The following is a 26843-nucleotide window of genomic DNA, read 5'->3' on the forward strand; positions in this document are numbered from 1 at the left end:
TCATTTCTCTGATTTCCAGTCTTACACAAAGGCAAAAACGAGGCTCGTGACTTCACACAAGTCAGCAAAACCTTCGGCAAAATTAAAAAGATATATATCAATTTCAAAGCTGCGAGGTGCCAGTTCAGGCACGGAGCTGAAAAACAAATCATGCTGACTAATCGCAGTGCACATGCACACTCAGCACTCTCATGCGTGCTCGGATACAGTGTTTCTCGATTATGGGACCCACATTTTTATTAATAATATATACCAAGAAAAGTACTTAGCACAAAGGAGTCACAGCTCCAGGGTCCCTGGGTTTCCTCCGGGTACTCCAGTTTCCTCCATTGGCTTGAATGATTCCTCAGACCAATCCTATGGCATGTGTGGTGTGAAGTTTCTTCAGTTCCCGCTTACAACTTTAGTTCTTACCTGCAATTAGTTCCCATTTACAACCCCAATTCCAAAAAAGTTGCGACGCTGGGTAAAATGTAAATAAAAACAGAATGCAATGATTTGCAAATCCCACAAACCTATATGTTATTCACAGTAGAACATGGAAAACATATCAAATGTTTAAACTGAGCAAATGTACCATTTTAAGAAAAAAAAAAAAGAAGTTAATTTTGAATGTGATAGCCACAGGACGTCTCAAAAAATTTGGGACCACCACTGACCAACTAAGACATCTAAGACCAGCCTGACCAGCTAAAATAAAAGTGGCCAAAACACCTCTAAAACCAGCCTGCTCTACCAGCTAAGACCAGCCAACAAGCTTAGGCTGTTTTTAGCTGTTTTTTTCAGCCGGGGAATCATTTACACAAAATCACAAAACAAATAAATTAAACGAAGAAAGCTGAAGAAATCTGAAGTAAAGACAAAGTAATAGCTTTTCCTCCCCGTCTGTGCATGAAGAAGGGGGGGGCCTCCTGATTTTGCTTGCCAAAAAAAGAGCGAGATTAAAAACAGCATGGTGTCCAAAAGAGAGAGGGGTGGAATTGTGCGCCGGTGTTTTTGCAGAGTAACTAGAATTAAACAAAAGATTCTAAAATATGAATTAAATCATACAAAAAGCTTATACAGTATACAGTGTAATATAAAGCATATCGATTTTATTAAAGTCATCACTATCAGACAAACTGTTACATTCCTCCCCTCTCCATTCCCACAGACTAGCATTACAGGAAACAGACTAAACCACAAACTAGCATTACAGGAAACAGACTAAACCACAAACTAGCATTACAGGAAACAGACTAAACCACAAACTAGAATTACAGTAAACAGGCTAATCCACAATCTAGCATTACAGTAAACAGGCAAATCCACAAACTAGCATTACAGTAAATAGGTAATCCACAAACTAGCATTATAGTAAACAGGCTAACCCAGAAACTAGCATTATACTTAAATGAGGTCCAATAATAGGGAGGTTTTTCCATCCTTCTGAATTTTTGCACATGGTATGAAGGTAGCACGACTTATTAACTAGAGTTATAGTAAAGGCTAATCCTCAATCCTTGGCATTGTAGTTAACAAGCTGCATTCACTTTATAGATGTAATTACGACTTTTTGTTGCTTTACTCTGCTGGCTGGTAATAAAATTAGCTAAACAGTGTGCCAGTAGGATTGTAATCAAGTGTGTACAAGTAGATAAAAAACAGTGGTTCATGGTGTTTATATCAGCTTAATATGATAGCAAATCGCTTCATGTGCATTGTCCTTGCTGTCAAGGTCAAATCTATTTCAGCTGAATTGACTTCTGAGTCCATAAGAGTGTATTGGAAACAGTATTAGAAGGCACACATTTATTCTCTCTCTCTCTCTCTCTCTCTCTCTCTCTCTCTCTCTCTCTCCCACACACACACACACCATGTAACAAAATCAATACACACATACAGCACAGCCATGCCAGAGGGGGCACTGGAGAGGAAGTGCAGATTTGATGAATACATGCTCTCCCTATATCGTCACATTGTCCTTCACATTCGTTCCTCCACCCCATTCGTCGCTGCGTCTCTCACCATACCACAAGGTCTTTTCGTTCTTGAGGGACTCGTTCTTGCTCCATCCTTTTCATTTTCCGACACTGGCGTACGAACATGCAGATGGCCAGGACAACAATCGCCAGCAGCACAGCGCCGCCGATGGCCACGGCGAGAATAACGATCTCAGAGAAAGGAGCTGAAAAAGAACATGGAGATGTTTGAGTACCAGCTCTGCTTTGAGGTTTTTTGAGAACTTCTCCTCGACATGATGACCGTCTCACCTGAAGCGACGACCCGTAGTTGAATTTCTCCAACATTCCCATGGACGTCGGGCGGGTTCTTCACCTGGCAGCTGAATGTCCCGTTGTAGCTGAACATCACGTCCCGGACCAAGATGGAGGCGTCACTCGACAAAACGTCCCCCACAAACACCACCTTCTTCTGGAAACGACCCTCGCTTGGAGGAAATGCCTTCTCATGGAAGTAGAACACCTTCAGTGTAAAAAATTTCATATCATACAGATGGACTTTTGGTCTTTTATTTAAGTTTCAAGGTAAATATTTGCTAAGGCGATATTATACGATGATATCAATATCGTGATAATACAATTTTTTGAGCTATCATCAGTATTTCTTATAACAAATACGAACCGAATGGAATCATCAGATTAACATTTTTATTTTAAAAAATAATAATTCAATAATAAAGTGTTCAAATTTTCCAAATGTTTCCATTTTCTTTCTATTTCAGTGTTTCTTTCTATTTCATAATTTTTGTAAATGTTATATAAAAGTACCATGAAAATTTTACATACACACATTGAAATCAGGGGATTGATATTGAACTTTTTATTCTTCATTTTTTTATGTTTATTTTTTATATTTAATTATAAAACGTTACGATTTTCTGTCTATTTCAGTGTTAAATCATGTTTGTAGATGTTAAATAAAAAGTATAATCAAACTATGAAATTCTTCCAAGCTGTCGGGTCGATATTAAATAAAACATCAGGAAACGGAAATCGGGTCGATATTAAAATGTTGAGACATTTGTTTTATAATAAAATGTTACAACTTTGTACTTTTATTGCTGATAAATCAATTTCTAGAAGTTTTTAAAATCATTACAAATGTGAAAAAGCGTGAATTATTTGCAGAGTTTTTTCTCCATTTGTGTTAAATGATTTAGTTTTACATAAACAATATTTTGACATCATTTTTCAAAGTTGATTTTTTAATCAAACACTAGTGTTTTTGCCGGTATATGTCATGATACATATCGAGTATCATGGAAATGTCTTCAAGAATCAACACACACAACCTCACAACACAAACACACAGAAAGTATGAGTCAGGTGTACAGTTGAGTGAAAAACAATTACAACATGACATAAATATCACTGCAACTGAGCCTCAGTCAACAAGGTTTTTTTGTTTGTTTTTTGCTTTTTACGAGCGCCGCTGACGTGCTCATAAAAAATGCACTTCATTGAGGCGTCCAAGGACTTGAATGAGTCAACACGTGTTTGTTAAGCTGTATTTTAAAGCTCAAATGAGTCAACAAGAATCAGGAACACGGCTCTCATGCGAAAAATAGTAACCTTTCACGACCAAAATGTAAAAAGGCGAATTGATTTTGTTTTGCTATTAACATCACATTAAACATCTTCATTTCTTCCATTTCAGTTTAGGTTGCACAAATCCTTACGCTCAATAAATGCACACGACTAGGGTGCCAAAACTAATGATAAAAACAGTTATTGTGTTTAGTCGTTCATTTTATTGTTAAGTTTTTTGTTGCTCTAGAAAAGATAATGTATCAGAACAACCACACTGACCAATCAGAATCCAGATCTGAGCAGCGGAATAATGCTTATAGAGGTGCGTGCAAATGTTTGTACACCCGTTGAGGCGCCAACAATTTGGTCATTTATATCAGCAAGACATTGAGTGTAGTAGGTTTCATTATCACAAGATTATTTCTGCAAATGATTTTGCTTCATGCTTCATTTCATTGAATTTTTTATCCTCTTGGAATTATTTTTATTTTATTTTATTCTTTTCCACCTAGAAAGCTCTCTTTATCTGTGTATCTGTGGTGCACCCACACCCTAGTGCTCTAACACACTCACGTGTTGGATAATGTCATATAATCAGATAATCAGATAATGTCTCTCCACTTATACTAAAGCTCCACGCCTTAAATACACACACACACGCGCACGCACACACATTTGCAGTTCATGATCGGCTGATAAAAGGAGGTTGGACTCGCTATTGGGCACCGCCTCTCGCTCGTCCGAGCCTCAGGAGCCCTCTGGTGGCTGCAGATGTAACACCTACATACCTAGAGATGTAACTGACATGCTGAGGGAGAATACATGGACACACATTTTACACACACACATTGATATACACATCACACTGGTGAGCAGTATGACCTACAGTCTCCTCATTGCCGGGGCGGAGAGGCCTGAAACTCCAGGAGATGGTCAGAGTCGAGCGTTTGATCGGGTGCGAGCTCTGGAACGTGCACTTCAACCGGATGTCCGTGCCGTTCACCGCCTGCACGCGACCCGACGTGTACACTTGCATCGCAGCCACGCCCTGCCATCCTGCAACACACCGTAACGTTAGATGAGCAATCAGCAACAAATAATAGACAGCAATGTATAGTGATTTAGGCAAATTCGAACACAATATCAACAATAATAATAACAAAGAAGATCCTGGTAAGTTGGCATCATGTGGTCTGTATTTGCATACCGTAACATGATTGGCTCATATATTTTATTATGCCATAGCACCTTATTGTCACAAACTTAGTAACATTTGTATAATTCAGTAAAGCAACAGAAGGCGTTCACAAAATTGTCTAGAGATCGCGAGTCTGAATCCCAACAAAGCCACAGCCATCGGTAGCTGGGAGTCATTAGAACAAAATGGGAGGGGCATCCTCTCTCTCCCCTGTCAATCACAGCGACACTAGGCAGTCGCAGGAATCTTTGAGCTCATGTATGAGGAAGAGGGCGGATAACACTCTCCTCCGACTGTGTTATGCAGCACTGCGTCGGGGTATAAGCAGCAGATTAAAAGGCTGGCTTAACACATCTCAGAGGAAGCACAGGATAGCCTTCACCCTCGCCAGTGCATAGCTGTCATGTGACAGGGGAGAGTTGGTAAGACCAAACTAGGGAGAAAATGGGGAAAGTCCTAATAATGGTAGGTTTATATGTAAGTACCCAAATGTCTCTGTTTCATCATATAATCTTATTCTTCACCTTAGTATATATAAAACACTAGAGGATAAGGATTCTTTGGTACTTGGCCCACCTAAAAAAACATGCTAGTTTAGTTTATACTGTATAACGGGTCCAGGCACTCTGTATTTTAAGCTTTTTCACTGCTTTAATCTCAACTGATTCATCTCATCTACTGTATATCGGACTTAAACTAGCGAATTTGCATATATCAAGTTATTCATTTAACATATCATGTTTAATAATCCTAATTTTAATCAAGGTTTGGTCCTCCAGTTACGTATGTCATTATTTACCTGAGTTATACAGTATATTCCGAGCTTTACATACATACGAGGGTGACTCAAATGATAATTGTTTTTCGTTTTGTGTTGTCTATTGCATTTTTTTTTTTTTTTTACATAATCATTCACTGACATCGTCCAGCCCTATAACCAGTGTCTGGATCCCACTAGAAAGAAAAAAAAAACTGGATTCAATGCTAATTCATTTCTAACATAAAAATCTACGATACAAAATACAAAAAACGCCAAGCAGGAATTAACTCACAAATTCCGTTTAAATGAGAGTATAGACACAGAATCACGCATTGTCGGATGAGATTCACACGCTTGCTGGAGATATACTGTATATGGCGTGTGAGCGTGCGCATGGGGACTGGGATCCTGCGGGACACAACATAAAAGATGTGGGAGCATCCGCCTTTTATTTTTGGATATGAAGCCCATGGGACAAAGAAAGGCCACGTTCATTAAAATGAGAATTTCTAAACAAATCGTATTCGTTACTGTCCCAGCTTTAGAAGGCTCAAGAAACGTCAGTTTTCATCCACAGAAAGTCGACCTATATATTTGTGTCTATGAGGAATTTACACACACACACACACACACACACACACACACACACACACACACACACACACACACACACAGGCTTATACATAAACCTGCAGTATAAGCAAACTAGCAAACTGTTCCAACCCAGTGCAGGAGAAAAGTTGAAGTACATCATCCATCACCTTCCTACTGAGAAACACTTCTGAGTGTGTGTGCGTGTGTGTGTGTGTGTGTGTTTACCTTGAGGACTGCTTTTACAGGCAAGCATCCAAGCCATCACTACGTTATAAATTGTCATCATAAGTAAAAGACAGAATTTCCAGTAAACAATATCTGAGATTTATATTTGTGAGATTTATCTTTAACGCCACAACGGATGTACGATATGCATATTGAGTGTTTCATTTCAATATGACTTCATCCGAAAGGATGGTTTGAGTAGGATTTAACCTTGATACATGCAAGCAGGCTGCTGTTAACCTCATCAAGCTAACGGCCATGTTATTCAGCAAATGTTCTCACTATCATAGATAGTTAACTTTACGTTTAAGCTGCTTCTGTTAGCTGACACGAGGTTCTTTATCATCTTTATCAAGGTGTGGATAGCAACATGAGTTAGGCTAGCTTAATTGCCGGTTAATTAACAGTCCGTGCTATTAAGCTGAATTGTCATTCTACTGTATTTAGCTCATTTTCTCAGTCTCCCGCCCCTTTTATACATCTGCGATTGTTTCCATGACTACATGTTGGATGTTAGGTCACTTCATTCTTGACATTTTCAGTGAAAACATTTCACTCCACTCTAGCAAATAAATATTAAATATTTTTACGACAATTTTACACACTGGTATTCAAGTAAAAAACGGTAACTAAGGAAAATTCCTCGCAGGCAAAAATAAACAACGAATAATACAACTGAACGGAAATAGTAGTCACCTGTTTACGGTTAACCATCAATTATAAATAAGTACATTTGAAGTGTTTAAATTTCATCGTGCTGCTTCACGTTAACACTTGCGCTGTTTTGAATTTGCCGCATAGAGAATAAAAACACACTTCTCTATCCGAATGTTGTTCAACGTTCGTTTTTGTTGTCAGCGGGTTTTTTTAACGATCTCATCAGTTAAAATTAAACTCAACTGCTGGTTTACCATCGTCTACATTGTCTTGGTTACGTAATATCAGTTTAAAGCCGTGTTTAAATGTGTCACTACATCCGCGTACGTTTGCGTTGTACAAGGTAAGAAAACAACAACAACAAAAAAGGCCAACCAATCATAAACAAGCATTTTCAATCAGGGAGAAATAGTCTGTTTTTATTAAATACTGCATTAGGATGGACGTACAGCAACAGTGGTGCAATGTGGCAAAGTCAATTTTGAAAAGATATGGTGAAAAGCGACAATAATGGGGGGCTTTGGTTCCTTGGTTCGATGTATCCATTCCAGGTCTCCTGCTACGAGCTTAAAGTTTTTCGATTTGACCTAAAAAAAATACCACAGTGCCTTTTATAAAGCGATTTCCTTCCAAAATAGTATTTTTAGTTATTATTTTTAGTAGTTTTTTTAGGATTATTGCACTACACTGGTATTACCGGTGAAACCATGGCAACCGACAGTGAACTAAAGATAGGACACACCCACAAGCGACCAGCGTAGAGCAAATTGAGCGACGTGAGACGAGAAACGGCTGCCAGTGTGAGGACAGGGTTAGGCTTTATATAGAAAAGCGGTACAGTCTTTTCTCAGCGGAATAAGAGATGTCTATTCCGTCCTGTGTGTTTATTTATGAAGCCGTTTTTCATAAACTGCCTCTATATATCACCTCTGTGCAACACTGGAAGGTCAATAACAGCCATAAAACCCATAAATAATGCGTATAAACATGCAGACTGCGCTGCCGGTTTGTTATATACAGCTACTGTTTCAAATGATTAATAAACCTGAAGTGCAGTGCCTATAGAGGGTAAAAAACAATATGCACTGGCTACTAAGTGGAGGATTTTAATAAGCGTTATTTATGGACGCTAGATAGGTAACCTAATCAACTGGAAATTGCGTTTAGACAATAAATAAATTAAGTAAAATGCTCGATTCATTTTGTCCTAAAATAAACTCTTGAGGAAATAGATCCTCTCACCACATTGTTGTACCACGTCATGTAAATATTTCACGAAAGACTTCAACAGACAGAAGGGGGGGAAAAGGCTGAGTGAACATTTGTTTATAACTGCTAAAACGGAAATGAAAATGTAACAATAAATGGATAAAAATAGTACCACGTATCATTCGGTAATCTGAATCACTCTCTGTGGTATAAGAGGAATAAAACATATCAGGAAGTGACATCATGGGAAAATTGATAAATTGCGTTTTGGTAACAGTAACTCCGCTTCATCATACCACAATGTCGTTGTTGATTAGTTTCCTACAACGGAATGACTTGGTTTATTTGGAATTAAAATTGGCAGCAAATTGGTAGGAATTCATACAAGTTTGGTGTGAAGTGGTGTGAAGTCACATAAGGGCATTGACATAAAGATATTGCCTTTCAGTGTGACACGTTTTCCTCATGTACAAATGAAAAGCAATACCACCTGTGTATTGTGTTTCATGCTCTCCGTGACTCCCCCCCACACACACCCTACACACCCCCCACCCACCCTACCTTTTCTATCTAGCATGGAATCTTCTCCACAGTAAGTGACACCTAATTAACCTACATTAGATTTAAACATGATATGCTTAAGGTGTGTGCGTGTGTAAGTAGGTAAGTATGTAAACAGTTACTTTAACTGAATGTGACTTACTGTTAAGAGAGAGCAAGCGAGAGAGAGAGAGAGAGAGAGAGAGAGAGAGAGAGAGAGGGAGAGAGAGAGAGAGAGAGAGAGAGAGAGATGAGGCTACTCTACAGTAGTTATTTCCTGTTTAAAACCTGAAATAGGAACACAATGCACAATGAGAGTGTTAGTGCAGCATTGTCCTACACACACTTGTTTTTGTACCTGCAAGGCATTAAACGCATGCACATACTTCTCTCACACACACACAAACACACACACTCACAGAAGTGCATTTATACAGACACACACGCAGATTCCGAGAGCAACAGGACAGCACTTGTCTGCATACCTTCCCCATCCCTCTGTATGAGGTCCTCACAGTCCGCCCAGTCCTCATGAAATAAATAGTGTTTTTACACAACATACAACGTTTATTTGAAAATCTAAAAGAGCCAGAATATTACCTTGTGGTTACCTTATGGTTCCGGTAAGGGTGAAGTTTAGGTCTAGGCATAGCATTAATTAATTACACTCATCATTAGGTCAATGTAAGGTCCTCACAAAGATGAAATGAATGTGTGTGTGTATGAGTGTGGGTGTGGATAAGGTGAATGTCAACACATGTTAAAACATGGGTGTATGTGTGTGTATGAGTTAATGTAGGAAGGAATATAAAAGCATTTATTTCCTTGCAGGCACAAAAAAACAAGCAAACACACAAATTTTTCTGATTGCTGGGTGATTATGAGGACATTTGACTCTATCCTATCATTGTGAGGACCATTGGTCCTTTTTGGATAAAGTTCTTTTGGCGCTTTTAGTTTTCGAATAAAAGCTGTCAAACACTATGTTTTTGTGAAGACTGGATGATTGAGAGGACATTTTACATTATCTTATCATCATGAGGACCTTTGGTCCTAACAAAAGTACTAAAAACACACATTTTATATTTCGAGTGGTCATTAATCATTTTAATGAGTGCCCTGAGTTCTTATTAAAAGGATTATTATCCTTTTTTTGCTTGTTTTTTTTTTAAGCTGACACACTTATTCTGTCTTGTCTTGTTTCACTGTCTTGTATTCGGAACTTTCTGGAAAAATGCACTTTCCATTGAGAGATTAAAAGTTTATATTTATCTCTGAAAGTTTGTTTTCTTGGCTACACCTGCTGCCTCATTCTTCCCTAAGTGATCTGCACTGCTTGCACGATCACTTCTAATCCAATTTTCCAGTGACAGATATGGACACAGCGCTGTCAGAATGGCATGTATCACTCAAAGAGGATTTCCACATGTTCATGTATTCCTGTTTGGTGAATGAAGTAAGCCAAAGTGTGTGTTTACAGCCTAGTGTACATGTTACACTGGCGTTTTGATGCAATGTTTTTTTTTTAGTGTTTTAATACAGATGGAAAAGGTCAAGGTAAAGGTTTCTCAATAAGTCCGGATTTCCAGCTTCATATAAATAGTATGGAAGAAAGACCACCTTCTTTCTAGTTAACTCCCATCTCTCTTTTTCTCCATTAGTGACAAAGTTTCTGCACTGTTTCCCTGTTTCCTCCTTACTATTCAACACCTCCTACCCAATAGTCTTTAGTGGTGGGGTCTGGCTATCTAACACAAAGCAGAAGCACCCAGAACCCTTTAGGGTGTGGTTTGCCACAAAAGCAAAAACACCAACCTCCTGACTGTCCCTGAGGTCCATTCTGGGAAACACTGTGTAGATTATTATTCCAGGACAACTCCATGCAACTCAGTTCATGACTATTTTTGGGCATTATTGTTGGGGAAAGGGGCGGTGAAAGCGAAAACTACTGTACTACTTGGAGCATTCAAGTGGTGTGGAAGCACACAAGGTCAGACAGTCTTTAATCACTAGCAGGAAACAGGAAATCTCTAAATAATGCTGCACTGACGCAACACTCAAATATATGGGAAAGTCATTTAAACCTCAACACATTGTCTCAGATGGCTTAATAATGTGTAGACTTACACAACATATTGTTTTTTAAATGATCTCTATATTATTAACCCTTGCTTTTGCGATGTGTTTGCGGTTTCGATATGCAAATGAACTCTTAAATTTCTCAAATTTCTTCAATCTCATTGTAGTTCTTCTGTGCTGTAATCATTCTGACTCTTACAGTATGTCAATGTATGAAAAGGAATTCTCAAAGGAATTCTTCAATGTTTTAATGTTTTAAGAGGTAAGCTAGCCAATATGTAACCTACATCTGAATCAAGCTTTCAAAACACATAAACCAACATCCTAAAACCTTGACAAAGACCCCCAAAGCTAAGATCCCAACACAGATCTCAATTTTCAAAACACAGGCTTGAAAAAATGTCACAGAATCCATGAAGATCCCAACACAAGATCCTGAAGCAAGCTCCCAACCCACTTAAACCATACCACCTAAAACAAACTCCAACTACACCTGAACCAAGCTTGCAAAACCTGTAAAGGTTTTAAAATACCTGGACCAAGAACACTTAATGGTTTAAGTGTTCCAGCACAAAGAAGGTCTAAAAATATATATATATATATATTAACCAAACTTGCAAAACATCTGAAACAAGCTACCATCTGCACCAAGCTCGTAAAATAAATAAATAAATAAATAAATAAATAAAATAAATAAATAAAACATCTACTTCTGTTTAATCAAACCACAACCAAGGTCCCTAAATACCTGAACCAAGTCATGAGATCCATTCATCCATTTTCCATACCACTTATCCTACACAGGCCCATGGGCGAACCTGGAACCTATTACATTTACATTTATGGTATTTTGCAGATGCTCTTATCCAGAGCAACTTACATTTATCTCATTCTTCTTCTTTTCGTGTCAAGGTTCCACTTCATAGTGGAACCATCATGGTGGAAGGATTAGCCTCTCAGCAGTATAATACTGAACACTGCCCAGGGTGTGCCAGGGGAAGCTCCTTCAGTGCACATTTATCTCATTTATTCATTTGAAGGTTAAGGGCCTTGCTCAAGGGCCTAACAGTGGCAACTTGGCAGGGTTTAAACTCATGAACTTCTGGGTAGTAGACCAACACCTTAACTACTGAGCTATCACTGCTGTATCCCAGGGAACTCAAGGCATAAGTCAGGAGACACCCTGGACAGGGTGCCAACTCATCGCAGGGCACAATCGCACACACATTCACACACTATGGACAAACATACAGGAGGAAACCGGAGTACTCTGAGTTAACCCCGGAAGCATGGGGAGAGCATGCAAGGTCTACGCACACAGGGCAGAGGCAGGATTCGAACCCAAAACCCTGGAGGTGTGAGGTAAAGGTCCCAAAATCCCTGAAGCCAGGATCCTAACATGGGATCCTAAGTGAAGGTCCTAAAATACATGAACCGAACTTGCAAAAGACCCAAAAGAAGCTCCCAACACAACTATATTCCATATCATGCAAAACTAATCTGGTGCGAGGTACTCGGTATGTTTTCACCTGCATATAGTTGTAGAATAAAATCTCGAGACAATACAAGGGGTCCCAAAAGTCTCCATACATAGGGGACTAACACGGTTGTGCCTTCATCAGTGGATGTTCGTGGACGTCCACTTCTCGGTTGTTTCGCAAAACTTCCAGTCTATTTGAACTTGTTAATAAGTCTGGCGACAGTGTCGTGTGTGATGTGCTCGCCATGTTTCCTGTTAAAGTCCATCGCAAACTTGTGACAGCTTCCCGATCCAGCCATGACAATTAGTTCAATATGTTCTCTTTTTGTCAAAGGTGTTCTTAAAGGCTATCTGGAAAAAAAAAAACCTATAACATAAACTAAGTATGAACATTCTTGGTTGGCATTTTGATAAAAAGTGTTAATTTCCCCTATGTGTGCAGATTTTTGTGACACGCTGTAGTTTATCTCTATTGTGTATCCCTAATATGTAGCAAAACAAGTTCATATTGTACATATAATATTTTAGTCCATGCTATATCAATAAAATTACAGTTGCAAGATTGTTTTATTTTACTCTGTATTGAACAGCCCTAATATAAATATTAATGCCAGTCTAAACATAATTTTAACCTGCATATATGTCTGTTAAAATTTTTCTCAAAATTTAGATAAGTAGACAGAGGAACTTGTTTTTTCTTCATTTCCTCACCTGAAGTGAAGAGCAACACCGGGAGGAAGAGGAGGAAGTGAAGAACCCGTTTGACACACATGTGGAAAAAGTTTGGAGACACTCCTGTTTACTCCGAGAAGGATTTACGTCGCCTTCCCAATCCCCGACAGGCTCCTGCTTTAACACGGTGACTAACACAGCGGGTTATAATGATAGGAAGCCCTGTCTCTCACTCACTCCTTCACTCCCTCCCTCCCTCCCTCATATGCTCTATACTGTACATGCCTGCATTGTGCATGCTGATCTGGATTACTGAAAGTATTACTGTAGTTCTCAATGTGTTAAGTCAACATTATACATGCTCATTCAACATAACAGGCATTAAATCAAGACTAAACGTTCATTACACACTGTGTGAAATAGTACTTTAATACAGTACTCTAGGAATTACAAGTCACTGACCCCACCTTTAATGTTGAATATGAATTCAACATTAGAGGTGGGGTCAGCGACTTGTAAAAAATTCAGCTGCTTTAATAAAATATCTACTCTAATGATGTGGACCACCAACCTTCAACCAATCAGTACAATAAGACACCTCTACTCACATGTCAGTTTTGATATTCTAGCCTAGGCAGCATGTGTGTGTGTGTGTGTGTGTGTGTGTGGGTGGGTGTGGGTGGGTATGTTTTGTGGGCGTGGTTTTGAAGGGATATTGTGTCGAATGTGAACGTAAACATGATTATGTTTTTAAAATGTAGCATTTTGTATTTTCCCAATACAAAACTAACAGAAATAAAAACATGAACAAAAAAAACCCTGACCCAAGGTCCAAATATGGGAATCATGTATCATCTTGGATGACTACATGAGCAATCCTACAAATATGTCATATGCGAATGAGTCCTCTAACAAAGCCCAGAATATTTTACCTCAACATCATGCAAATTATGCAAATGAGCTCACTAACCAGTGTGGGTGCAATATATGTTTTTGGGGGCGTGGCTTTGGGGAGAACACTGAAGCCAGGAACTGTATTTGTGTAGAAAGTGAACATAACTCAGCTGTTTTGAATTAACACCCACATGCAATACTTGATAAAGTGATAAACTATTTATAAGAAAACATCACAAGATAGGTAGCAAATAATAAATATGCAAGCAAACAGGAGTGGGGTTTAAAAATCAGTCTCCATGCACACCTCCAACACTGAGCTGCTATTTAAAAGCCAATTAGGTCAAAGGTGCTTTTTATCCGTTCTGGTATCTGGTTAAATAATCAGGAAGTGCGCATTGTTTCAGAAGAGGTGTGCCAGGTTTTCTAGTTAAAGGCTGATAAGATGTTATTATTGGTGCTTGTGGTTGGACTTAAACTATAAGAAATGCTTATTTTCTCCCTCTAAAATGTGAAAATACTGCCATAGATCAGACAACTTACATATAGATGTGTGTGTGTGTGTGTGTGTGTGTGTGTGTGTGTGTGTGTGTGTGTGTGTGTGTGTGTGCAGTACACAATGGACTTAATAGGCTTAAGCAAAGCAACTACAAGCAAGTTGTAATAAAAAGGTTAAAAGTGACATGTTAAAAAAATAATTAATTAATTAATTAATTAATTAAACTCTGATATCAGTCCTGCATGACTAGTGTACTGTGATATGGATTATTATGAAACAGTTTATTAATAAAAGCAGTTTATTGTCATCGGAATCCAAATTTCACCTGAATTTGACTTGACTTGTCATTCACACGGACGAACATTACGTTGAGCTCAAATGAAAAATAACTGGGAGAAGTTAAAGTTGCAGTACGTAAAGTTTTGCTAAGAAAAGTCAAATGAAAGAGTAAAATGTGAGTAAAAGATGCTGTTTCTGCAGGGCTGTAACTCGCACCGCAAATCCTAAAATAATTCAAATTGTGTTGCAAATTGTGTTATAGTTTAACCAGACAGTGGAGCCAAAAACAAATTCATACTGCAGCAGACAATTTATTTAGTTAAAAAAAAAAAAAAAAAAACATTTGTATTGTAGTATAAATAAAGGTGGATTGAGTTTATATCTCCACCTGATGGAGCTAGAGGGTCCTATGGCAAGCCAAAAGAGTCAAAGATTTGATGAAAGATGGTGCTGTGTGGAACAAAAATCATTCAAAATGAATTCTTAATGAAATGTCAAAGTCTTGCCAAAAAAACAAGTCTCACAAAAAAAAAAAAAAAAAAAAGCATGAAGAAAAATGTTGAAGGTTTCGGACTGTTTACCACAACAGTCCCTAAAGGACTGCGTGATTTTGCGAGCGCAGAAATAAACCCAAAATCAAGCAAAATGTAATTATTAAAAATTATCGCAGATTTGGCCCGAAACACATCATGTGACATCATCACAAAGACAAAGCCCTTGTTGATTCATGTGTGTCGAACATGAGTACAGCTAAAAGGTCTCGTTTACCAACGAAAATCACGTCGCCAATTCGAGTAGTTTTCCACACAAAAAAGCCCTAATGAACGCAACTCAGCATGTTGCATCGCAAATTTTGAAAAAAGCTACAGCAAAATCAAGCATTTTTGTCTGAAACAATCAGAAAAAACTCTCATAACTGTACTATAGCAATTTGCCAGTGATTCTCTATTATTTAAAAAGCATGTATTTTCTATCCATTTATAGTTACATTAAACATTGCCAAACAAGTCGGTTCCTGTTCTCTGTTTTCTCACATGCTTGTGATGTTACCAAGAAACTGCAAAGCGTAAACGAGCGCATTAGTACAAACCTGTTCTTTGTAGCACTACTATCAGAGCTGCTGCTATAGAAAAGTAATCTTCACATTATTTAAACAGCTTCCGACTGATCGGAATCCAGAATTCAATAACGCTTTGGTATTTAAACATTAACAGCACTCCAAGCAGTTAAAAAAATTATAATAATAATGCCTTACAAACAACGTGATTGTGTGACAGGTGCAGATGGAACGCTGAGCTTCTGATGGTTTCTACTTCCTGTAAAATTGTAACAGGAAAAGAGAGACAGAGAGACAGACAGAGAGAGAGAGAGAAGTAGGTGACAGTAGAAGCTGACAGACAAGACTAACAAGAGTTAGTTGGAAATATAATATTTTCTTTGAAAGTCATTCTGTTCCGTGGATGTTTTGAACTTAAGCTATATATATATATATATTTTTTATTTTTTTTTAAGTGAACAAAGCTACAAGAAAGAGAACAACATGTGCAAAATGAAGGGATGCCAAATGATCTACGTCTTTTTCTTCTTCGCAGTCGCCATTACCGTCGTGGCTGGGCAATCTGGTAAAACAAAAACAAAAATTCTCTTCGTTCATTATTAATTTCATATTTCTATTTCCATTTCATTCTTTTTATAATTGAGCAAAGCTTTTGAAGTTTTTTTTAAATGAATGAGCGAAGTAAATGAAAAAGTTCATTATTCGCTATTAAGAATTTATCATTTATTTATATAAGAATTCGATGTAAAACTGAAGCGCCGTTGTTTTTTTGTTGTTGTTTTTTAGGAATTTGTCGATAATAGTCGGAGCATTCATATTAATACATGATAATAAATCCTTAATCCTAAATATGAGCCCTGCTTTTACAAGTCATTTGTTTTTGCATATTTTTAAAATAAAATAGGACCTTAACAGGATTTGGTAGTGAAAATTTACTGTAGGAATTTCAGAACTTTCAGAAAAAGTTTAGATGTTTGTTTAGTAAAAAATGTTTTTAAAAAAACTGAAAAACTTGAAACCCTTTATGTTAGGGAAACATAGTGTTGTGATGTTCTACATTTGAACCATAAATGTTTTTCTCAGATGGTACTCTAAAAAAAAATCATATGAAATACAAGTTTTTAATCTGAAGTGAAAATAAGTAGAATTTTACAAACGTCGGACATGAACCGTGGACTTCTACTATAATTCCATTAACGTGCTCTTGTAGAATGAAAAGTAAAGATAAAGGAATTTTAGCTTGAATGACTTATTTGAGATAAACCTTTGCAATGCGCACGAAAGTTTAGTATTTCCGTTCACTAAATATCAGTCACGTGACGGGGGGGGGGGGGGGGGGGTTGGGGGGGCTCTTCACACATGAACATGAACATCCTCACTGAGGGAAAGTGTGTGTTCTGACTTTCTCACCTCAGCAGATGTGAGTATCTCGGGTACCACAGTCACACTGACCTGTCCAGCTGATCCGGAGGACACCATACAATGGTTCAAATATGCACAAACAGACCCACTCTCACTCCCAGCAGAAACAAACACCTATAGCATTTCTAATTACACTGACAAGAGCGATGGATTCTACTACTGCAGTTATGGAGCAGAATCAAAAAAACATCACTTCTACATCAAGGCCAAGGGTAAGTGCAAATGAATACATACATCAAGCTATTTTTCCATCCAGGTAGCAACACAGTGGGAATTTAAGCGATTTCTGTGTTACATTGCAAAACAATGTCAGCCATAGCAAATAAAACTTTCCAAGCCAATCTTTGATGTTAAGTACCAGGCCAGTCAAAATTCAAGATTTTTAATGCTATTTTTGCGTTAAGTTGCAGAACAGCATCCACTGAAGTTATTCCAAAGTGAAGCATTCATGATATTTAGCAAGGCAACAACAATTCAAGCCAATGTTTGTGTTAAATACCTGGACAATAGTGCGTAATGTTATTTAAAGCTTCCCACGACGACACAAATTAAAGCAATTTAAAGACAATTTTTAGTGTTAAGTCACACAACACTAATTAAAGTAATTTAAAGACATTTTTAGTGTTTAGTCACACAACAGCACAAATTAAAGCAATGTAAAGACACATTTTTGTGTTAAATCATATGATAACACAAATTCATATGTTATGTAATGTTCATTAAGAATCTAAAATAAAAAGAGGAAATTCCAAGTGCACCATTTATTTTCTAGTTAATGTGCATTTACCATCCATCTCTCTGTCTCTGTCTCTCTCTCTCTCTCTCTCTCTCAGTGTGTGAGGGGTGTGTTGATATGGACATGATTGTGGCGTTCGGGGTGGTATTCGCAGATGTGCTGATCACACTTGGGATTGTGGCCATAGTTTACTTTTGTGCTAAGAATAAGGCTGGAACTGCTGCCCCTCAGAGAGGTAATGCACACACACACACACACACACACACACACACACACACACACACACACACACACACACACACACACACACGTTCCAATGCACACAAATAAATTAATCTATTTTTTTTATTTCTGTGTTACAGCGACACAATCACGTCAACCACGGGGACCAGCAAGGGGACCTCCACCTCCTGACCCTGACTATCAGGTAAAGTGAAGTGTTTCTGTGTGTGTGTGTGTGTGTGTGTGTGTGTGTGTGTGTGTGTGCGTGTGTGTGTGTGTGTGTGTGTGTGTGTGTGTGTGTGTGTGTGTGTGCGTGCATTACCTCTCTGAGGGGCAGTAGTTGCAGCCTTATTCTTAGCACAGAAGTAAAGTATGGCCACAATCCCAAGTGTGATCAGCATATCTGCGAATACCACCCCGAACGCCACAATCATGTGTGTGTGTGTGTTTGATTCACTGTAACATTGTTTAAAACTTCAAAACATTTCTTTGAAATACATTATATATGGAATGTTACTGGATTTGAATTTCTGCCATCTTGGCACGTTTAATGTCACGATGTGCTTTACAACTGACCAATCAGCAGCTACCGTTTAAACCCATGTGTACATATACTGTATACACACTCACATTGCAGGTGCACACTGTAGCGCCCCCCCCCCCTCCTTTTTACCTTATACCCTCCTCTTTCTTTCTTTATTTTTCTTTGTCTGTGTATTCCACACTATATACTTTGTTCTTTTTGTTTTTAGAATTTTTGTTCTCTAATTCTCTATTTCTTTTGCTTTTAATTTGCATTCCTTGCGACCTGCATTTTCCATTACATTCTTTTTTTCTCCTTTTCTCTTTTACTCTTTCTTTATTCTGTCCCTTCTTCTTTCTTCCCTCTGCACTTTCTTTCTTTTTATATTATTCATTAATTTCTTTCCCTTTTTCTTCCTTCTTTCCATTGTGATTTTCTTTCTTTATTTATTTATCTATTCATTTCTTTAAAGCTTTATTTCTTGTCTTCTCTCTCTCTCTAATGACTACTGTCTTTCATTTTTTTACTATATCTCTAATAACAGTTCTGTCTTTCTTTATCTATTTACTTTTATCTTTCCTTCTTTATATATATAGATAGATAGATAGATAGATAGATAGATAGATAGATAGATAGATAGATAGAGAAATAAATTATCTAATTTTTCTATCTCTCTAATAACAGTTCTTTCTTTTTTCTATCTTTTTAATGACTTCATACTTTCTTTCTTTCTCTATCTCTCTAATATCAGTTCTTTCTTTCTTTCTTTATCTATTTACTTTTCTCTTTCCTTCATTCCTTCCTTCCTTCCTTCCTTTCTTTCTTTCTTTCTTTCTTTCTTTCTCTCTCTCTAATGACTTTGTTCTTTCTTTCTTTTTTCTCTATTTCACTTCTTTCTCTATTCCTATTAACAGAAATAGAAATAGGATGATATTTCAGAGGCCACTCATTGCTTCTGAGATGAACAGTATCACATCACATCAACCATATGTTAATGTTTTCGGATTTCTATATCACTGTTATAAAATCAAGTAAAAACATTTTGTTGATTTTTTGTTTGTTTGTTTGTTTGTTTTTTCCATTTTGCAGCCTCTGAACCCGGCCACACGTTCCAATGACGTGTACGCTCAGGCACATCAGCGGCGATAGAGGACCTCTAATCACCGGAGCGTATTATAGACATCAGCTTACATACGCATAGGAACCCTGCACACGCACGCACACACACACACACACACACAGAGTAGTTTTTGCTAAAGAAAAAGGAAATTCTCACTTGTATTAAACGATATTAATCACATTAACAGAAAATGAATTAATCAGTATGAGGAAATAAGTATATGCCAGACACATGCACTGTATATAATATATGTGTATATGATATACAGTATATCAACGATATAATGAGGAAATAAGACATTAAAAAATTAACTATTGTTACCTTACGATTCACCACCGGCTCTTACACGTATAGTATATTCTTATAGATATTCATATAATACAAATATGAATATCTGAAAGAAATACATAATGCCGTATGAACATGTTGTAATACAAATGTCATTAATTATCACAAAAAATGAAAAAATTTTGCAACTTTTAAACATTTTTTTACAAAGCTTTTTAGCAAATAGTAAACAAGAATGTATGTTTCTTTTCCCACGAGTAGCTTTAGATTTCTTTTTAATTCCAGTGCGACTTTCAAATTGCGTGTGACTCGATCGATTATTCAGGTTATTATATTATGTTACTAATGATGTGACCTAAGGAAAAAGCACCTGGAATTTTTTTTTTTTTTCAATATTTTACCCTGCAGTAAGGTATCTTAGTTTGTACTTTGTACTTCAGAAAATTAAAACCGATCATACTTCGTAACTTATTAAATCATTCTAATGAAAACATACAGAAACTTGACAGGTCACTGGTACATGCTTTAGGACCTAGAGGACATAGTGTGGCTTCAAAAAGTATATAAAGCATATAATTAATTGACCTTAAAGATTACTGTGGTCGTTTTAAAGCTTATATTGTATTTACGACCACAGACTTTGCTTGTATTTCCGCTTTCATTCAGTAAATTTAATTTTCATTTACTTCAAACTTTGAGGTGATTTTAATTTTAATTTGTGATCATTAATAAATGGTAAAAGACACAGTTCTTAACTATGATAAACAATGACGCTTATGCTACAGGATTTATGAATGCTAGCGTTATACAAAACAGTGTAGAAATACTTTTAAATATTCTAGTATTTATTTGTGTGCCTTGTTTTTTGGGTTCAAAGAAATTTTCAGATTTCTGAAAAATCTCATTCTCCATTGCGCAAAGGATTACTATTGGCTTAGAAGAGTTTTTTTGTTTGTTTGTTTTTAAATCACTATAACTTTCTTGGTATAAAGCTACTAGAACATTCTTCCAAGTAATAATCAAATGTAAAGCAATATGACATTTACATGCTAAAAGTTTCTATTTCTGTGCGTAAATACGTACAGACCATCTCAACGAGCACGTTTACGTGACATGATTTCACATTTTAATAGAAATTCAGATTAGGATTGTTTGAAACTCCACTGCTGATTCATACAGAATCACGCTCGCCATGTTGACTAGAAACGAGCTGGAAATATCAACATGACTGATTCTGTGGGATGTCAGGTTTCTGTTTTACGACTTGTTTTTAAACACATCACTGTTCCAACCAATCAGACGGGTTGACTCATGGAGATATAAACTTTTTTCCTTCGTCTAAATTTTTTTAAAACATATGTGCGTGTATATATGTGAGCTTTTCTCAAATCGATATCATACTTCTTTTTTTTTCATGTGCCTTAAATGCTGTTTTTTGTTATGAATTTTGCACAATAAAGTTGCATTTGCAGTCAAATACGTATGGATGGTTTTGTTAGTTTTCATTTAAAAATGTTTTTTTAAAGCATTACCATATTATTATAAGACATACTGTAATGTGAAATAGCCACAAATACGTTTTTGTTTTTGATGTATTTTTACATCAATGTCCAGACTTTATGAGTAATGATCATTTCATTTAATGATTACAAAAGAAATTATGAACACTAGGGAAAAAACGATTTTATAAGCATCTATAAACAATCACGACAACAAAATTTCAATTCAATTCAGCTTTATTGGTATAGCGCTTTTAACAATACACACTGTCATGTAAGCAGCTTTACAGAAATCCAGTGGTGACAGTGGTTGAGTTAAAACTCTCTGAAATGACTCTCTGAAGAAGAACCAGACTCAAAAGGGAACCCATTCTCTTCTGGGTGACACCGGATAGTGCAGTTATAGACATATACAGTATGCCAGTGGAAAAAAAGAGTGCTGAGTGTGTGTTCAGTCTGAGAATATTGTGAATCTGGGTCAGATTATTGTGAAACTGGGTCAGAGCATCTCCAAAACGGCAGGTCTATTGGGATGTTGCCCATATGCAGTGGTTAGTACTTACCAAAAGTGGTCCAAGGAAGGATAACCAGTGAACCGGTGACATGGTCATGGACTCCCAAGGCTCATTGATGTGCCTGGGGAGAGAAGGATAGTCCATCTGGTCTGATCCCACAGAAGAGCTGCTGTAGCACAGAGTGCTGAAACAGTTCATGCTGGTTCTGATAGAAAGGAGTTGGAACACACAGTGCATCACAGCTTGCTGTGTATGCGGCTGTGTAGTTGCAGAGCGGTCATTGTGCCCATGCTGAATCCATGTCCGTCACCGAAATCTCCTACAATGGGCATGTGAGCATCAGAACTGGACCATGGAGCAATAGAAGAAGGTGGGCTGAGCTGATGAATCACGTTTTCTTTTACATCATGTGGAGGTCGGGTGTGTGTATGTGTGTGTGTGTGTGTGTGTGTGTGTGTGTGTGTGTGTGTGTGTGTGTGTGTGTGTGTGTGTGTGTGTATCGCTTACCTGGGGAAGAGATGGCACCAGGGTGCACTATGGGAAGAAGGTGAGCCGGTGGAGGCGGTGTGATGCTCTGGGTAATGTTCTGCTGGGAAATCTTGGGTCCTGTATTCATGTGAATGTTACTGTGACACATACCACCTACTTAAACATTGTTGTAGAATAAGTACACCCCTGTATGGCAACGGTATTCCCTAATGTCAGTAGCCTTTTTCAGCAGGATAATGCACCATCCACACTGCAATAATTGTTCAGGAACGGGTTGAGGAACATGACAAAGAGTTCAAGGACTTGACTCGGCCTCCAAATTCCCCAGATCTCAATCTGATCGAGCGTCTGTGAGATGTGCCGGACAACCCAGTCCGATCCATGGAGGCTCCACCTCACAGCTTACAGGACGTAAAGGATCTGCTGCTAATGTCTTGGTGCCAGATACCACAGCACACCTTCAGGAGGTCTTGAGGAGTCCATGCCTCGACGGGTCAGAGCTGATTTGGCGGCACAAGTAGATCACAAAAAGAAATGGGCCAATGGTGGAGCCTTGTGGAACACGGAATTTTACTTCAGAGCCTTCAGAGAAAACAAAAGGTCTTCTCTGAAGGCTTTCTCAATCTGTAGGGGGAAAAAAACAGTTGATATTTTCTATTTCTCAGGTTCACCGCGCCCACACCAACCATATTATTATTATTATTATTATTAAAATGGCCCTGCATCATTTTCCAAGAGCCTACTGTTGTCATACTGTAGCTAGTTAAGTAGGTTCATAATCGCACTATCCGGTGTCACCCAGATGAGGATGGGTTCCCTTTTGAGTCTGGTTCCTCTCAAGGTTTCTTCCTCATAGAGTGTCAGAGATTAGTTACCTGATTTATTTATTATTTATTTCAACTCTATTTTCTATTCTTTTCACCCCCACTGCGACTGCTTGATATACTGATAAACCTTTTCGCCAAATGATAGAGCAAGATGAGTCTTTTCTACCATATTACCATAGCAACAACAGAGATTAATGCTATATCCATTGAAACCTCCTGCCAGGGATGGCTATGCCTTTTTTAATTTTTTTATTCCGTACCTCATCATATTTTGATCACATACTTCATACATGCCACTGCGCTACTCGTGAGCCATCGAGCTTACATCATTCTGTCACATAACTACATAACAAAAATGGACTTACATTCTAATTTCCTGGCTGTGAAACCAATTTATGTGAAATTTACTAGCAAACGTAACTGAACGCATCTCTGAATTATAAATATAGACCATCAAAATATATACTGCAGTATGAAATACATCATTTCTAACATGCATGAAGTGATAAACAGTGGAAAAGTTAACTCTTGGAAACAGTGGCAAGAGCTGATTAGAGATGATTCAGGGGGAAAAAAGCATCAGTACAGTGCTATTGCGTCACTTACGCCTTGCTGGAACTGTACGCTATGTTTAGATATGAAAGAATGATTAAAGTCAAGGAAATTGCACACAAGGCAGCGTGTACATGTTCATGTCAGCTTATTTACAGCAGTCTAATAAAAGAAACCTCAGTGAGGTTTTGATTCTTTTTGCTCATTTCCTTTGTGTCTGCATGCAATAATGGCATATAATACAAATCAGTCTTAGTTATATTTAAGTTATTTGGTTACAACAATTTTAGTTAGCTAATACTGAGCCTTTTTTCCTCAAATACAGTATATTATTTGAATGCAATAGTGTTTAAGTCCTTCCGAATGACCTTTTTATCATTACGTGCTTACTAAAGCTTTCTCCAACTCCATCTTTATGTATAAATTGGCTAAATGAAGGTTTTTCATAACTTTTCATTACTTTAGTGAGCACATTGATCACACTTAACACCCATTATTTAAAAATGAATATGCATAGTAATATATACGTAAGTAAGTCTATTTTCATGACTTTTGTGAGCTCTTATCAGATCAGTCACACTAGATGTAGCTAGTTAGTATTTACTATATTAGCCTTACAGGACACAAGTTAGCACGACAGATTGTTTCTCCAAGGATAAAGCTTTAACGTTTAACAACTTGAATTAATTCTCTCATATAATATATCTCTCACATAATCTCATATAAAAAAAAAATTGATAAGTGTGCAAAGGTGAGTGGGGAAAAAAAATATCTAAATCAGTGATTAAATAACCACTGACACGTTTGTCATGGGGCAAAAAAAGAAAAGAAAAACATCCAAATCTGACTGCCTAAACATGAACGAAATGTTGGTGCACAAGCTCTCAATAGCTTTTAAATACCACAGAAATCTGGTCTGTAATGCTTCTGCTTAATGTCAGCCTTGTTTTAACCCACAATACATTCCCATAACATTTCTAGATTTTTAGAACATTTTCTAACATTAGCGACAACTAGTTGGCACAGAATTGTAAGTTATCTGCAAAGATCTCACTCTTTATAACACGTTCCTATTTTAATGGCAACATTATGACATGTTTACTGGCTGTAAATGTATCTATCCTCCTGCTTGCGAAAGTAAAACCTTCCTCTAAAGTGAACAGACCAGATCAAGTTAGCAAAAGAAAACAAATGAAGATAAACGCTAACATGATCCGTGATCGTTTTAGCCGTAAACCAGCACAAGGGTTTAGCGGGAAATGAGTATAGCGTGCGATTTTGTAAGTTCCATCGCGTCGAAACATATTAACATCTCAATAAAGATTTCTGTTCTTTGAAGCGTTTTACCTCAACGGAAAGTTCGATTTCCGTTATAGATGCATGCGTACATAGCTAATATGATGCTCGTGGTGATAAACGGCATCAGTCAACATCGCCACGTTTTCGAGTGTCAGTCATGAGTGACGTGATATGAAAATTACATTTGTTTTGATATTTTCACTGCTATTCTGATAAAAGAGTGAAATAATAAAGATGTGTGTGGGGGTGTGTGTGAGTGGGCGTCAGGCTAATCATGTGTGCCCCTTTCATGTACACATGATGTTAGGGGTTTTATATCTGAATGTGTGTCAAGCACTGAAACTTTGCAGTATTTTGGTGATGAAAGGAAACCGCAGGCTCATTCGCTTCACCTGATTAGCAGTTACTCGATAAAACTCCCATAATGTATTGATAATATAAGTCCAAGTTTTACATTATATATGAACTGTAAATATGTACAGTGCGTCAATTATTATAAATTAATACAGAATCCAGTATTCTATAGGACTATGTTGTAAATGTTGATAAGATGTGACACCAGTGATCCATCGATAAAATATGTTTCACTTATGTACACCATCATAAATGTACGTATGTCACAAAACCTATGCTATGTTGTATCTGTGTCCAGTGTTGCTCCTTATTTCTGTTAATTCCTAGTTCTAGTTGGAATTCTGCAAAAATTAAACAAAAAATAATTATAATTTTATGGCCCAAAATGTATTTCGGCTCCAGTTGAGCCAACCTCCTCGAGCCAACAAAAATTCGAATGCTATTCATCGGTCATTTATAAGGCACATATCCAACAAGTCTAAATGTTCTTTGAGGTGAAATAAGAATCAAGCCTTTCTCCATTGGAGATTTTATAGCTCTAACTCAGCTATCAAATGAGCGCCGGCCCTATAACGACCCACATACCACAGTGGGAAGGAAAATGATGGTGAATTTCTACAAAGCTGTCTCTGTGAACACAGCCACAACTCCACCATAATGAGACCAGACCTCATGATACGGACCAAAACATACAGCTGGGACACTTTTGGCCTGAAACTGAAATGTCACACCACCAACAGTTCTGACATTTATGATTGATGTCATTTGGACATTTTTTTTTTCAATGCAATTTTATATGTATAGCACTTTTAACAAATGAACGTTGTCGCAAAGCAGCTTTACAGAAACATATAAACACAGGATATGGATTTTAAGTGTGTGAATTTATCCCTACTGAGCAAGCCGATGGTGAGGAAAAACTCCCTAAGATGATAGGAGGAACAAACCTTGAGAGGAACCATTTTTTGCCCCATACTCTAAATAATATGAAAACCTTAAATGTGAATGTTGGGCCATAATGTACCGCCTTAATAGAGGTACAACATTACTAACAAGAAAATTCTAGCAGGCAGAGACAAAAAAAAAAAAAAAAAAAAAAAAAAACTTTTACCACCTGGCATTTACATGTTTATTACAAAAAAATTAGGAATACAAAATGCTCAATATATATTGAAAGTTGTAATGTACAAGGCAAACTATAGAAAATAAAAGAAAATAGGCTTTTAAATGGCTTTCTAATGCCTCATCTTTAATAGATAAATTTGGCACAAAACAAAACGCAAATCTGTCTTTAGCTTCATACGTCTTGAATTTTATTCGAGTC

General features: G+C 37.3%; 2 protein-coding genes across 5 annotated transcripts; one reads left to right on the forward strand and one right to left on the reverse strand.

The window, feature by feature from the left end:
- Positions 1-1067: 1067 nt before the first annotated feature.
- Positions 1068-13147, reverse strand: LOC108278367 (myelin protein zero-like protein 2). Its single transcript, XM_017491704.3, has 4 exons — positions 12984-13147; positions 4417-4586; positions 2253-2463; positions 1068-2167 (listed from the first exon to the last, which is right to left on the reverse strand). Exons 1-4 carry the CDS (start codon positions 13042-13044, stop codon positions 2004-2006), a joined length of 606 nt encoding a protein of 201 aa, XP_017347193.1. The 5' UTR covers positions 13045-13147; the 3' UTR covers positions 1068-2003.
- A 2788-nt stretch (positions 13148-15935) lies between these two features.
- On the forward strand, positions 15936-21461 carry LOC108278371 (T-cell surface glycoprotein CD3 epsilon chain). 4 transcript variants are annotated; one of them, XM_053687460.1, is made up of 6 exons: positions 15936-16028; positions 16129-16238; positions 17092-17307; positions 17929-18066; positions 18194-18258; positions 19666-21461. In XM_053687460.1, exons 2-6 carry the CDS (start codon positions 16157-16159, stop codon positions 19723-19725), a joined length of 561 nt encoding a protein of 186 aa, XP_053543435.1. In that variant the 5' UTR covers positions 15936-16028; positions 16129-16156; the 3' UTR covers positions 19726-21461. The 4 variants fall into 4 exon arrangements, with proteins under 4 accessions (XP_053543435.1, XP_017347198.1, XP_047017380.1 ...); XM_017491709.3 differs by having other exon boundaries at positions 15937-16028; positions 17089-17307; XM_047161424.2 differs by having other exon boundaries at positions 15952-16238.
- Positions 21462-26843: the final 5382 nt, after the last annotated feature.

This window comes from Ictalurus punctatus, chromosome 17, assembly GCF_001660625.3.
Source record: "Ictalurus punctatus breed USDA103 chromosome 17, Coco_2.0, whole genome shotgun sequence".
Lineage (NCBI taxonomy): Eukaryota > Metazoa > Chordata > Actinopteri > Siluriformes > Ictaluridae > Ictalurus > Ictalurus punctatus.

Bases quoted from the DNA above. Each gene is read 5' to 3' on its own strand.
- LOC108278367 (XM_017491704.3), bottom strand. From the start codon at position 13,044: ATGTGTGTCAAACGGGTTCTTCACTTCCTCCTCTTCCTCCCGGTGTTG. The intron at 2,464-4,416 runs GTAGGTCATACT...TTTACACTGAAG, and splicing joins GCCCCGGCAATGAGGAGACT to GTGTTCTACTTCCATGAGAA. The intron at 2,168-2,252 runs GTGAGACGGTCA...GTTCTTTTTCAG, and splicing joins ACTACGGGTCGTCGCTTCAG to CTCCTTTCTCTGAGATCGTT.
- LOC108278371 (XM_017491709.3), top strand. From the start codon at position 16,157: ATGTGCAAAATGAAGGGATGCCAAATGATCTACGTCTTTTTCTTCTTC. The intron at 17,308-17,928 runs GTAAGTGCAAAT...TCTCTCTCTCAG, and splicing joins CTTCTACATCAAGGCCAAGG to TGTGTGAGGGGTGTGTTGAT. The intron at 18,067-18,193 runs GTAATGCACACA...TCTGTGTTACAG, and splicing joins AACTGCTGCCCCTCAGAGAG to CGACACAATCACGTCAACCA.